At 41.4% G+C, this 15644-nt stretch overlaps 1 protein-coding gene across 11 annotated transcripts in view; it reads left to right on the top strand.

Annotated features, from left to right (window-relative positions):
• Nucleotides 1-14775, top strand: part of LOC119955270 (POC1 centriolar protein homolog B-like) — a 121302-nt gene extending 106527 nt beyond the window's left edge. For 4 of the 11 annotated variants that reach the window (XM_038781335.1, XM_038781339.1, XM_038781336.1 and 1 more), the window contains one exon: nucleotides 14077-14775. In XM_038781335.1, the coding sequence (XP_038637263.1) occupies nucleotides 14077-14175 (99 nt within the window). In that variant the 3' untranslated portion in view covers nucleotides 14176-14775. Of the gene's footprint in view, nucleotides 1-7407; nucleotides 7600-13768; nucleotides 13858-14076 lie in introns of those variants that run through there. The other 7 variants (XM_038781332.1, XM_038781330.1, XM_038781328.1 and 4 more) reach the window with 4 other exon arrangements.
• The last annotated feature ends 869 nt before the right edge of the window (nucleotides 14776-15644 follow it).

Raw genomic sequence — 15644 nt, 5'->3', positions numbered from 1 at the left:
ATTTACTTTTGTATCTAAAGAGCTGCTAATTGGCAAGACTGTTACTTCAGTGGTAGCAACAAATCTGTGAAGCAAAATGATGTCTCGCACATTACGGGTGTTAGTTGAATTTATTTCAGTGAATCAAGGATAAATACAAATAACTGCTAAAAAACCCACTTTGTAATGGGGTTACATATGCAGTACAAGGAAGTTTGTATGCTGTTTTTTTCCATCAACTTAATTGATCGGGTAATGTAGGCTGGCAGATTAGTACTGTATTGTTGGAGGTGCCATCTCTTGGGTGAGACATTAAACTGAGAGTCTTATCTGCTCTGAGTGAATGTAAAAAAAACTCTTGCCCACTATTTGAAGAGTTCTGCCAAGGTCCTGCCCAATATTTATCCCACAGAAAATGTAATTGTGGTTCAAAATTATAAGCGTTTTAAATAAAATCTATTTTCACTACATGGTGAATCGGTAACTAGGGTAAAACTAATCAAAATGTTGTTGGGGGTGGGGTGGCATGGTGGCAGCCTCACGGCGCCGAGGATTCGGGTTTGAACCCAGCCCCGGGTCACTGTCCGTGTTGCGTTTGCACATTCTCCCTCTGTTGGCGTGGGACTCACCCCCGCAACCCAAAGATCTGCAGATTAGGTGAATTGGTTACACTAAATTACCCCTTAATTTGAAAAAAAAAGAATTGGGTACTTTAAATTTATTTTTAAAATGTGTTGTTAGGAGGAGTTCTCTAACAGAAATAATAGTGAATGCAGAATTCAAAATAGCTTTAAAATTTGGAAAGGAGATTTGTTAAAGGATTTGGATAAAGGGTATGGGAATGTTGTACGTTTGTGGCTCTTTCAAAGGCAGCACAAGCGCAATGGCTGAATAGAAATCCATGCTGTTTAAAATTGTGAAACATTGGGCTTGTTCACGATTATTGAATGTTATAATGAAAGAATTAGGTATTAGAACTTTGGTCAAATTATATTTTCATCTTTGACTTCTTAGGATTGGAATTCAGCCAAGATTTTCTAAGTAACAGATGAGAGAAAATCTACCCATTCAAGACAGTTCAGGAAAATAAATCTGACTGATAGTCGTGTTTTTTGGGGAGAAACAAAACATACATTATGCCAGGGGCGGCCAAACCATGGCTCTTTTTACAGATACTGCAGCTTTACAGATAAAGTGAGGTAGTTAAGGTGGGGCGATTAATCTGGATCATTCCTGGCTAGGTATGCAGAGCTATCGCATCCACTGGAAATCTGACTGGTCCAACCCAATTTCTGTGATTTGGTGATGCGGAGGCCAAGCTCCAGTAGGTGCTGGCTGGTACCGCCAGGGTAGGGTGTGATTTTTGCAGGGGTGGGTAGAGGAGAGGTGGGGGAGAGGAGTGTTGGTTCTGATGGTGTGAGGGAGGTGAATGGGACAGTGTGGGAAGGTGTGAAATGGAGTTTGGGCCCCATCTGCTCCACCCCACATCCAGGCACGGTGGAGAAATCTGAGTAGTGGGAAGGTGGAGTAAGACTGAAATGGAGAGGGTGTTTGTGGGAAGGAGGGAGAGCACACTTGTGTGTGCGTTAGTAATAAAAAAATGTCATGGCTCTTAGTGTCTGGAGATAATTGTATCTGACTTGGGTTCAGAAAGCTTGGACCCCTGCTCCATGCTGGTCTTACAGACTTCTTCAAAAAGGGGACATTTTGTTTAATGTGAATGCCATGAATACCATAACCCCCAATAATAGATTGCACCCTATTTCATGCAAATCGTTCGCTGTTATACTCCAGAAAAGTTCTTCCCACATGCATTGAGGACATGTTTTCATAAGCACAGATGAATGTATACTTGTATACATTCTCCTTACAGAAGATAAATATTCCTTGAATGTTCATGTTGTCGGTAGCAGAAATTACGCTTACTCCTCAGTGTGTTCTTTTTACTTCAGGGTTTTGCGTTTGCTTTACAAATGTGTTTGTCACCACTCGTGGAATGTTAAAACACACTGCCATTGCTAACCTTAATCTAATATGACAAAAGAAATCCAGAACTAATATCTATCTTAAATCCTCAAGATTGCAACAGTTTAAAATAATTTACATTCATATAGCATCTCCCACAGTTTCATAACTTTGGCCAATGAAGTACCTCTGAAGTACAGTCACAGTTGTGAATAGGAAAATGTGCAAATTGCAAATTGGTATACAGCAAGGCCCCACAAACAACACAGACATTTTTATTTTATAAATTAAAGAGTACCCAATTAGATTTTTCCAATGAAGGGACAATTTAGCGTGGCCCACCCAGACACTGAGAGAATGTGCAAACTCCACAAAGGCAATAACCCGGGTCCTCAGTGCCAAAACTGAGACCGTTTCAGCGGCGTTTGTTGAGGGACAAACCTTGACCAAGGCTATTTTTCTGCTCAAATATTGCCGTGGGATTTTTTAGTGTCTTAAAACTTCTTGGTTTAACATCTCATCTGAAAGATGGCAACCCTATCAGTACCGAACTCTCCGTACTACACCTGGAATATCATATAAATTGTGATTTGGTACCTAGAATCAAGGTCATGACCTCCAAGTCAGAGGCAAGGGTGCTACCACTGTGCCAAAGTATGATCCCTTAAACATGTCCTGTTTTAACTTTTGAACTAAACCAAAATCTGCAAAATTGCCATGATCAAATTGGGTCTGATAAATTAATTCAGGGTATTAATTTATTGATCTGACTAAGAATTGGAAATAACCATAGTCCACTTTTAAACTCGAGTTAGTAATCCTTGACCTATTGGGAAAAGCAGTTTCTGCCAGCAACGGACCCTGAATTCCACTCTTTTATTTTTCAGTGGAGAGCAATTAATTCATAGTTTGCTAAAAAGTTATTTTAGCCCTACAACTAAATTTTAAACACCATTGTCACTCTTAGTCTCCGAATTAAAGTTTTTAAAACCAGTATTTTAAGAGCTGAAATAGATTGTTGCCGTCTGCAAGTACTGTTACCATCACATTAGTCACAGGAGTGCTATTTTAGTTTTAATCCTAACTCCAATTATCAAAAGAGTAAGTCTAATAACGAGTTGTCATGAAGGGTGGGATTTTCCAGTCCTGCCAAAGGTGACCCTGCAATGCAGCAATTTCCTCCACAGCAGGACAGGCGAGTCACATAAAACACTGTAGACCTCAGCGGGTCTTGAAGATCCCACCAGTGGTGAGCCACATCCGCCACACCACGGGGCTGTGGGGTGGCAGAAAATCTCGCCCATAATCTTTTCAATTTGTACTGCAAGCCCATTACGGAAGACAGTCTGGAAAACGTGGTAATCTGTTTCAAAGATCAGTGTACCTTAGGCCTGTTGCCAATTTTCCAATCATGATAGCAGCTGGAAGAGAGAGAGAGAGAGAGATTCTTCTTCTCCAAACACTGGGTCCAAAACTAATCACCATTCTAAGCATGCAAATCTGAAAACGTCATTATGAAATTCCAGTGTGCAGTTTTCTATTCTGGTGTTTGATAGTACCATTGAATCAGTTTCCATTTCCTCCAATCGGAGATTCTTTGCTCTTTAATTAAGATTTCTCATCACCAAAGTATAGGACCCAGTCTCTCTGCAGGAGTTGGTTGATTTCGAACATGCAATTCTGTGTCTGTTTCTCATATTTGTGTTTCTCATACTTCTCCAGAGACTGTAGTATTGACAGTATCAACAAGCTCCTTTTAAAATATAACTTGGACAGCTTCCAATCATAGAATCCCTACAGTGCAGAAGGAGGCCATTCGGTCCATCAAGCTTGCACCGACCCACCGAAAGAGCACCACACCTAGGCCCACTCCCCCGTCCTATTCCTGCCACCCCACCAAACCTACACATCTTTGGACACTTGGGGGCAATTTTTCTTTAATAAGTTTAGAGTACCCAATTCATTTTTTAAATTAAGGGGCAATTTAGCGTGGCCAATCCAACTACCCGGCCCAACTTTTAGGTTGCAGGGGCGAAACCCACGTAAACACGGAGAATGTGTGCAAATTCTGCACGGACAGGCTAAGGGGCAATTTAACATGGTCAATCCACCTAACCTGCACATCATTGAACTGTGGGAGGAAACTGGACAACCTGGAGGAAACCCATGCAGATACTGGAAGAACATACAAACTCCACACAGACAATGACAGGCCAACTGTGAAGCAGCAATGCTAACTACTGTGTCATCGTGGCGGCCATATTGATTGTTTATAATGATACAGTAGTGAGATTGCTGGATGCGTTGGCATTATTTATAAAATCGAACTTTATTTCCACACAAAAGTGGAAATTTGTCTTCGGCTTCACCTTGTATAGTACTTTCATTTTTTAAAATTTAGAGTACCCATTTCATTTTTTCCAATTAAGGGGCAATTTTAGTGTGGCCAATCCACCCATCCTGCATATCCTTTGGGTTGTGGGGGCGAAACCCACGTAAACACGGGGAGATTGTGCAAACTCCACATGGACAGTGACCCAGGGCCGGGATCAAACATGGGACCTTAGTGCCGTGAGGCAGCAGTGCTAACCACTGTGCTGCTCCATTTCATGTATACCTACATTTATATATTTGTCCATAGATAAGCATACATATACCACGTAAATTCAGCACCTTGCACTCTGCCATTAAAACACATACTGCAGTTAAAGTAAATAGTAGAAAGTTTAAATTTATGTTATTTAGTAAGCTTATGGCACTAGGAACTTCTTGAACAGATTATTCCTAGCTATAGACATTCTAAAGCACCAGCCCAAAGGGAGTCTTTCAAATTGATGGTGTAAAGAGTCAAGAGAGATCTTTACGTTGAGGAATCAACTAGAGAATAGGATATCCTAGACTGGGTATTGTGTAATGCGAAAGTAGTCATTGGCAATCTAGTTGTGCGAGACCCCCTTGGGGATGAGCGACCATAATATGATAGAATTCTTCATCAAGGTGGAGAGTAGTGGAGTTGATTCTGAGACTAGGGTCCTGAATCCAAATTAAGGAACCAACGATGATTTGAGGCACAAGTTGGCTATGATGGATTGGGGAACATTACTTAAAGGGATGATCGTGGATAGGCAATGGCAAGCATTCAAGGAGCCCATGGATAAACTGCAACAATTGTATTTTCCTGTCTGGCGCAAAAGTAAAAAGGAAAGGTGGCCAAACCATGGCTCACAAGAGAAATTTGAGATAGTGTTAGATCTAAGGAAGGAGCACACAAATTGACCAATAAAAACAAAATCGACCTGAGGATTGGGTGCAATTTAGAATTCAGAAAAGAAGGACAATGGGGTTGATAAGAAAGGGAAAAGAAAAGGAAAATAGAATATGAGAGGAAGCTTGCAAGGAACGTCCAAATTGACTAAAAGTTTTTATAGGTATGTGAAGAGAAAAAGATTGGTGAAGACCAATGTTGGTCCCTTGAGTCAAAAACAGGGTATTCTATAATTGGGAACAAAGAAATGGCTGACCAACTAAATATATTGCTTCTGCCTTCACAAAGGAGGACACTGATAACATATCCAGAAATGTTGGGGAACATGAGGTTTAGTGAGAGGGAAGAACTGAAAGGGATCAATATTAGTAGAGCAATGATATTGGGGTAATTGCTGGGATTGAAGGCCGATAAATTGAAGGGCCTGGTAATCTACATCTCAGAGTACTTAAGGAGGTGACTCTAGAAACCGTGAATGTATTGGTGGTCATCTCCCAAGATTCTATAGACTCTGGAGGAGTTCTTACATATTAAGAGTGGCTAATGTAACCCTACTATTTAAAAAGGGAATGTCGAGAGAAAACAGGGAAAAGCCCGAAGTCGGTAGTGGGGATAAATTCTCAAATCTATTATCAAGGATTTTCTAGCAGAGCATTTGGAAAGCAGTGGCAGGATCAGACAGAGTCGGCATGGATTTATGAAACTGAAACCATGCTTGACAAATCTTTTGGAATTCTTTGAGGGTGTAACTAGTAGAATTGATGAGGGAGAGCCAGTGGATGTGGTTTAATTGGACTATTGGTTTTCCACAAAGTCCCACATAGATTAATTCCAAATTCTAAAGAGCATGGGGTTAGGGATATTGTATTGAGATGGATAGAGAGATGATTGGCAGACAGAAAAAGAGTAAGAATAAACAGGTCTTTTTCCATTAGAGATCCATTAGTGTGATTTGGACAAGTTGAGTGAGCAAATTAATAGCAGATACCATATAATTTGGATAAATGTGTGGGGTGGCAGGGTGGCACAGCGGTCAGCACTGTTGCTTCACAGCGCCAGGAACCTGGGTCCGATTCCCGGCTTGGGTCGCTGTCTGTGTGGAGTCTGCACGTTCTCCCGTGTCTGCGTGGGTTTCCTCTGGGTGCCCCGATTTCCTCCCACAAGTCCTGAAAGACGTGCTTGTTAGGTGAATTGAATATTCTGAATTCTCCCTCCGTGTACTCGAACAAGTGCTGGAGTGTGGCGACTAGGGGATTTTCACAGTAACTTTGTTGCCGTGTTAATTAATGGTAGCAGAAATCATAGCATTTACAGTGCAGAAGGAGGCTTTTCGGCCCATCACATCTGCACCGGCTCTTGGAAAGAGCACATTACCCAAGGCCACCCCTCCACCCTATCCCCATCCCACCCAACAAAGGGCAATTTTGGATACTAAGGGCAATTTAGCATGGCCAATCCACCTAACCTGCTCATCTTTGGGCTGTGGGAAGAAACCAGAGCACCCGGAGGAAACCCACGCACACACGGGGAGAACGTGCAGACTCCACACTATTGCTCGTTCTGGGTGAGTGTGCTTTACACTCAATTGGCTCTGTTTTATTCCTAAACTCTAGACTCGCCAGGTATCTTTATGATACCGCCACGAGGTTCATGTTCAGATCAATGACTCCATACACCAGTTAGTAAGTTCAAACAAGACACGTTTATTATTACACAGTTATTTGCTACACATGCATATAATACTAAGACTAAACTGTTCCTACCACTACTAGGCCAATACTTATCTGAAATAAAGGAACTGCCGGATCAGGGAACAATGGCCTCTTGCTTTGTCCTGGATCTGCAGGCTTCCAGTGGGTGTGGACTAAAGGGGTCAGGAGTGTCTACTCTCGTAGCGTGCATTGTATGACACTTACTTGTCAGTGTAGCAATTGGCCAGGCCTCTCCTTCTCACGTTCAAGTTCCTGGAGAGCTGCTGCAAAGGTGTTCTGCTGGGAGGGCCGGCTAAGAGAGCGAGCTGGGGTCGGGGTCTCTGTCTTGTACTGTTTTGGGTTTCGCGCCCATGTGGGCGGACCCTCTATAAACTTGCCATCGATTGGGCCTCTTCCCAATCTATTGATTTGAATTTCCCCAATAACGGGGCTGTTCCTCGATCGCTAGGCGGTTCTCTCTAACTTGTTTGTGTCCTTTTGTTTCAGGCTCCGTTGGCGCCAAGAAGTCTGACCTACTATAGAATGTTTCTATTGCAGCTAATTGTTGTGTCTATTGTGCCCGGGAATCGCTCAATTAGTATGCAAACTGCTAGTTCCTGTGCTGTCTGGTTTCTTCACAGACAGAATCCACAGAGAGGTTCTGCAACCTGCTTGCCTCTCTGACATTGTCCAATTTTCCCTGCATGCAACTCAATGTTCCATTTTATGTCGAGAAGTGGCCAGCTTCGGTGGCTACAACACAGACAGTGACCCAAGCCGGGAATCGAACCTGGGACCCTGGAGCTGTGAAGCAATTGTGCTAACCACTATGCTACCATGCTGGTATCAGGGATCAAATTGTATTTGGCATCAAAAACATGAAAGTACATGAACGTCTTTTGAGGGAGAATGAGCTCTAGCTCGAAGATGCAATAAAAATTGCCATGCCAGCGTGTTAGCTGCGCAGCAAATCAATGCGTTAAACATGAAGTTTAGGCGCGAAAAACAGGAATGAAGCCGACGCCATAAATTGTGACTCACCCGAAAGTAAAAGGTGGCCTCAACAGCAGTGGCCATTTTAAGAAATTGCCAGACGCCACCATTTTGTGTAAGCAGTGTGGAAATAGGCACTTAAAAGCAATGTCCCGCCTTTGGGAAAATTTGTGCAAAGGCAAAGTACACTTTGCCAAGCAGTGTTTTTCCAACGAAAAAGTTGACTCTCAAAAATCTATAAACACTGTTGAAGAAATAAATTTGGAGGATACATTATTCATTGATGGAGCCAATGTAGCCAAGCAAAATGAAATGTTTTAGATGAACATAAAATGTAGTAATAATGAAGTGTGTACTGTAAACAAAAATAACTGGACAGTTTCTTTACTCATAAATCAAACGTTTATAAATGTCAAACTCGACACAGGAGCAAAGCAAATCTCATCAGTATCACGGATATAGAAACAATGAGAATCAAGACCAAGATTTTGAACAAACCAATATTTTAAAAAGATTGCAATGGTCATATGATTAATTCTTTAGGCATGTGTGTGAGTTTTATGTTCAAATCAAAGATAGAATCCATAAAGTGAAATTTTCAATTGTAGCCACAGATTGTAAATCATTACTAGGTGTGGAAACTTGTGAAACACAGTTTGTCAAGAGAGTATATAGTGCTGACTTTGCTTTTGAATGCGCACAGTGGATTGGTGGATTCAATAGTACAAGCATTTCCGGAGATTTTTCAAGGTTTCAGTGTCTCGCCATTTACTTATCGAATTCAACTGAAGGATAATATGCAACCCGTAATACATGGTCCGAGGAGCGTACCAGCACCATTAAGGGATCGGTTGAAAGCTGAGCTTAATAGAGTGACAAATCTGGGGGTCATTAAGAAAATCGTTGAACACGGGCGGCAGGGTGGCGCAGTGGTTAGCACTGCTGCCTCACGGCACTGAGGTCCCAGGTTCGATCCCGGCTCTGGGTCACTGTCCGTGTGGAGTTTGCACATTCTCCTCGTGTGTTTGCGTGAGTTTCACCCCCACAACCCAAAGATGTGCAGGGTAGGTGGATTGGCCACGCTAAATTGCCCCTTAATTGGAAAAAATTAACTGGGTACTCTAAATTTATTTTAAAAAAGAAAATCGAAGAACCAACAGATTGGGTAAATTCAGTGGTGTGAGTTAAGAAACGCAATAACAATTTAAGAATCTGTATGGATCCTAAAAGACCTCAATGCCAACATCAAGCGAGAACACTATCCAATACCAAAATGTGAAGAAATAACAAGCAAAAATCAGGTGCGCCGTGCTTCAGTAAACTGGATGCATCACAGGATTTTTGACAACTCAAATTGGATGAAGATAATACAAAATATTGTACGTTTAACACTCCATTTGAGCGCTTCTGTTTTCTTTGAATGCCTTTTGGGATAATATCCGCATCTGAAATCTTTCACAGGGCAATGGAGCACATTGTGGGAGGTATACAAGGAGTTTGTATGTTGAAGATATAATATGGGGTTCTACGAAGGATGAACACAACGACTCATCAAAATTCTACATTCTACAAGAGTGTTGAGAAGTATCAAGTTGGTGTTAAAGAAATCGCATTTCTGGGCGACAAGTTGTCTGCTCAATGCATACAGCCCGATCAAATGAAAATACGGGCAGTAATGAATATGCCACGAACGTCAGACAAGAAAGGAGTTCTGAGGATATTGGGAATGATCAACTTTATGCGTCTAGGTCCATGACCGATTCTGGGTGTCGATACACTCAAATTATGAAGGAATATCTTGGACTAGTTAATGACTTGGAAAAGTTTCATAGCTAGGTATATGGCCTACCAATGTTTGTGGTAGAAACGGATCACAGACCATTGGTAGCCATTGTTTTTTAAAAAAACAAAGTGAAATGTCACCACAGTATCAGAGCAGAACTAAGTGTAGCCAATGGATTCCTATGAAGGCAACAAAGAAAAAATAATACCACAGTTTCTGCAAGCCGACATTTTACAAAATATTCCTGAGGGCCACCTCGGAATTGAAAAGTGTAAAAGGTGAGCACATGACACGGTATATTGGCCAGGGATCAAAAAGGATATTCAAAGGGCAGCACGGTGGCGCAGTGGGTTAGCCCTGCTGCCTCATGGCGCTGAGGTTCCAGGTTTGATCCCGGCTCTGGGTCGAATGGAGTTTGCACATTCTCCCCGTGCTTGCGTGGGTTTCGCCCCTACAACCCAAAAAGATGTGCAGGCTAGGTGAATTGGCCGTGCTAAAGTGCCCCTTAATTGGAAAAATGAATTGAATACTCTAAATTTATAAAAAAACAAAGGATATTCAAAGGATGGTAGAGGAATGCGTGACATGTCAATAATTCCAACATAGACAAATGGAAGAACAATGCAGATGGGTGACATAGTGACATTTCCATGGCAGAAAATAGGGATACATTAATTTTTATCTCAAAGGGAAAGAGTTTACTGGTCATAGGTTACTTTTCCAATTTTCCTGAAGGGGCAGTTATCCAAATTGAATCCAATTCATGGTCCCCACAACAGAGACATACCAGATCCAGGCATTACACCTGACCTCGTGCTCATCTTTGCCAAAAGGCCGAGAAGCGATTAGTGGCAGTTCTCCAGCTCGTCAGTCAGGTGTGTTATAATGTATGCTCAAGCTATCTTGTTCGTAATGGCATTCCACAGGTTGGGTCCATGTTTTACTTGTCAGGAATGGAGGGAATTTGCGCAGAAGTACGACTTCAAGCATGTTGCATCTAATTCTTTATATCCACAGACAAATGGAAAGGCAGCGAAAGTGTGCAAATAGTAAAACCATTACTAAAAAATGTCGGTCAGCCAGGATGACCCATATCTGGCATTGCTCAGTTATCGAGCATCACCTTGGTGACGAGCAATGGTTTATCACCATCACAGTCACTGATGAACAGGAAGATAAGAACAACGTTACCATGTTTTTCAAATCAACAAGCAAGTCACAAAATAAAACATCAACTGCAGTCTCAAAAGAGGAATCCGAAGAGATACCATGACAGGTCAGCCAGGTCTCTACAACCTTTAGAACACAATGATATTGTAAGGGTAGAGGCTGGTCATGATATGTAAAAGTGACACAGAAGATAGCTCTGAGATCCTACACAGTCATCACAGAGCAATGACAGGTACCCAGGAGAAACGGAAGAGGTTTGTTAAAAATTCAGCTATCTGTTACTTCACTGTCAGCAGATGATGTATGTGAAAACTCCTGTCTATCCAAACCAATGCAACCTGAACAAGATTCAACCTGAAGATGCACGGAGAAATGCAGTTCCAACAGAAGCATCTTCAGAGCCACTAGAATGTCAAGCAGGTTCGGCGGATCAACGAAAGCTGAGAAGGCCAACGAGACATCGAAAGAAGCCTGACTGACTGAATCTATAGTGAACAGTAATTGTAAATAATCTGAATTGTTATACTATGTATGTTATACGTATAATTGGTTGAAATTATGTATTTTTCTTCAAATCTAAAGGAAAGGGGATGTAATGATATGCATAAGCAATTCTGTATGTTAACATGTTAGACCTCCAACCAGCAGGTGGCAGTAGAACTACACCACATGACATTGCAAAGTCTGGGTGAGGCTTCATCATGGATAGTCTTTAGTATTAGCTCACGTATTCTAGTTGTTAACCGCTTATAGTTCGTTAGTATTTTCTACCCACGTAAGTTAATAAATCTTAACTAATCACGAACTAGACATCCTTTGGTGCACTGACTCGGTCATTGCAATGCACTATAACATAACAGAGACCGCATCTGGAATATTGGATTCTCTGCTGGGAGGATGCTCCGTTTTGCCGCCAGCCCGGGGGTTTCCCGACAGCGTGGGAAACCCCATTGACCAGCTGGCGTAAAGGAGGATCCTGCCGGCATGGTGAAACAGTAATGTGGCACGGCGGGGCGGAGAATGCAGCCCATTGTGTGCAGTTTGATGTCCTTATCTGAGGAAGGATTGCTGTAGAGGAAGTTCAGAGAAGGTTTACCAGACTGATTCCTGAGATGGCAGGACTGTTGTACGAGATGAGATTGAGTCGGTTAGGATTGTGTTCACTGGAGTTCAGAAGAATGAGGGGGATCTCCTAGAAACCTCAAATTCTAACAGGATTAGACAGAGTAGATGTAGGGAGGATGTTCCTCATTTTGGGGGTGTTCCGAACCAGGGGTCACAATCTGAAGATTGGGGTAGATCATTTCAGACTGAGACGAGGAGAAATTTCTTCCCCCAGAGTGGTCAGCCTGTGGAATTCACTACCACACAAAACAGTTGAGGCCAAAACATTGTATGTATTTAAGAAGCAGTTAGATGGAGCACTTGGAGCGAAGGGGATCAAAGGATATGGGGAGTGAGAGATTAGACTATTGAGTTGGATGACCAGTCACGATGATGGCCTGAGCTTTGCTCACAACTGCATTGTTAAATAAATCACTGAGCTCTGTTTGCATGTCTTCACCTGCAGTGCTTACAATTCTGGCCAGCCTTTGTTGTGGGCGACGTGGTAGCACAGTGGTTAGCACAGTTGCTTCACAGCTCTAGGGTCCCAGGTTCGATTCCCGGCTTGGGTCACTGTCTGTGTGGTCTACATGTAAATTGGACATTCTGAATTCTCTCTTTGTGAACCCGGAGTATGGCGACTAGGGGCTTTTCACAGTAACTTCATTGCAGTGTTAATGTAAGCTTACTTGTGACAATAAAGATTATTATTATGATATGTAACTCACAGAATTGCAATGAAATAGTATCACGTACAATGGAGACCTAAGGACTGAAGCCCTAATTCTTCTAACCCCCTGGCCATAATCAGTGGTTTCATTTTGATAAGGCTGTGATGTATTTCCCAAACCCTGTTCGTGTGTCATCCAGTTCTTTTTCACAAAATCAACAGCAGCAGACCTTCTAGGATTTATAAACCAGGAGGATTATTTGTTCAGGTTATCGCAGAAAACATTTTGTCACTAATCATATACACAAGAAAGATGCAATGAGAGAAAGGAATTTCACTTCAATGGATATTAAAACCAAACCAAATAGCTAGCAGTTCATGTGCATATCAGAGTCCAGTGAGAGGGGTTCTAGAAAGTTAAAATAAGCGAGTCCAGGTAGTTGAAGACAGGATTTTGCCGAGTTTTCTTCAGAATAAGAAACGTGCAGCAAGATAGGCAGCCTTGATAATGCATGCAGCCAGATGACTAATTTGCTTTTCCAAGTGAATTTAGGATCTTTCAGAAACATGTTTCAAGGAGGCTTTAAATTATAAACATTGTGGCTTTGTTTAAAACAAAAAGCTAGATTTAATGCTATGCTTCTGCATCGTGAAGCATTGTCTGTCTTCTACAAGCAAACTTCTAATTAAGGCTTTAGCAAAGGAGTGAATTAATGTGTGGGAGTGCAAACACGGGGAGAATGTGCAAACTCCACATGGACAGTGACCCAGAACCAAGATCGAACCTGGGACCTTGGCGCCGTGAGGCAGCAGGGCTAACCCACTGCACCACCGTGCTGCCCAAGATGATGTCAAACCTGCTGAGATTTTCAGCATTTTCTGTTTTTGTTTCAGATTCTAACATCCGCAGTCATTTGCTTTTAGCTTTATTGTCCTTGCTGTTTTGGGGTAAATTTTGACAATGGTGGGTGTGACATTCCACAAGATTGTGATCATTGTAATCCACGTTTAGAAGCTTGGCCAACTTGCAGTTCCAAAAAATCCAGTGAAAAATCAAATGATCTATGCATCAGTTGAAATGTCTATAGCCTTTGAAGCATTTGCTGTAGCCTTTTTATGCACCACTATAATATCATTTTTGTATCTAGGCTTCCAATCTTGTGAATTCCTTACTGCCAGCAACTTCCATTGCATCCGGGCAGCACAAGTGGTGAAAAATCAGTAGGGGAAAATTCCAGTGGGTGGTTTTGTTTTCCCCTTATTACAAACACTATGAGTTAAGTTTCTGCTAGGATTTAGAAGTTTAAAACCCACACCAAATAATTGCTCAGTAGAATAATGTCCTTGTGTTAACCACTGCTTTATCCGGTCCCTTAATAAATGCCCACTAATGTATTGCCTCATCTGCAGTAAATGTGTGCAAGAAATTAATTGCAACATTATGCTTTGTTTCCAGACAGTGTCAATCTTAGAACAGCGTTTAACGATGACAGAGGACAAACTCCAGGAGTGTCTAGATAATCAACAGACTGAGCAACAAGTAAGATCATCCTAGTTAATGAGAAAGGAATCCTAGATTTTTTTTGATTTTGAGCCTCTATATTTAATCTTTGGTTGTCCTGCACTATTGGAAGACAGCATCCCGTTTAAAAGTAAGGAATGAACACTAGCTTTCCTTGGCTTGTAGGATGCAGATTGCTCTCTGTTGTAACTGGATCCCAGCACTGAAACTGGAAAGTATGCAACCAAATCTCACCAGATCTACTTAGTGTGTGACATGCCTGCCCCATTTTATTTCCTTTTGTATATAATTCTCTGCATTTGACTATTTCATAGACTATTCAAGCGGAATTAATTGGACATCTGAACGTTTTCTCTATCATGACATTTCCATTTAGTATTGTGGATTAATTTCTTCATACATGTGCACAAGGCCGTGTATACTCGGCACATCATTGGGGTGAAAGCTAAAGTACAATTGAATGCGAATTATTTTTCACGTGATTCTATGCAACTAAAAACTGTCATTTTAAATTTGTATTGATTCACATTATTTTTGACTTGTATTCATTGCCATAAAAAAACGGGTGCTTCCTTTACATGTGTCATGCTTTTTAGTGCAACTTTTATAATAAAATCTCTATCATTAAATAAATTTGTGGATGCAGAATTATTGAAGAAAAATATTTTCTACTTGTATATGAATTATTGTGAGCTTCTAATTCTAATTGGTCCATGTTACTCAGCTGTGGTTCAATGGTAGCATTCTCATTGGCTTCCTATACTTCAGTAGCTTGATAATGGGATTTAGTGACATCAACTGACACACCTCCAAGGAAAGTTTTACTTTGTTTGTAGTTCTTAAACATATTTATAGCTTTGGTACAGCCTGCACAGAAGGATTCTATCTTCCCTAGACCAATCAGGGACCTCTCAATATTTTCTCTAGAATATTAGACATGTGTCTTAATTAATTTAAGGATTAGCATTTTTAAAACCGAAGAAATATTAGGATTAAAAGCAAATTACTGTGGATGCTGGAATCTGAAACCATAAGAGAAAATGCTGGAAAATCTCAGCAGGCCTGGCAGCATCTGTCAGGAGACAAAAGAGCTAATGTTTCGAGTCCAGATGACCCTTTGTCAAAGCTTGTCACATCTCCAATTTGTTCCAATTCTGACAAACTCCATTTCTCTCATATTGACAAGCTTTGACAAAGGGTCATCTGGACTCGAAACATTAGCTCTTTTCTCTCCTTACAGATGCTGCCAGGCCTGCTGAGATTTTCCAGCATTTTCTCTTTTGATTTCAATTATTAGGATTAGCGAGGTAAAATGTCGTGGATGCTTGAAATCTGAACTATAAACAGGAAATACTTTGAAATACTCTGTAAGCATCATCAGCAGGTATCATCGATGGTGAGTGGAGTTTTTGCCAGAATTGGAACAAGTTAGAGATGTAGCAAATTTGAAATACAGGTGCAAAGGATGCTGCAGCAGGAGATCAGGTATTGGATATGAAGGA

The sequence above is a fragment of the Scyliorhinus canicula genome, chromosome 20 (assembly GCF_902713615.1).
Source record: "Scyliorhinus canicula chromosome 20, sScyCan1.1, whole genome shotgun sequence".
NCBI lineage: Eukaryota > Metazoa > Chordata > Chondrichthyes > Carcharhiniformes > Scyliorhinidae > Scyliorhinus > Scyliorhinus canicula.
Note: the sequence above shows the minus strand (reverse complement) of the source record. Positions and strands in the feature narration are given on the sequence as shown.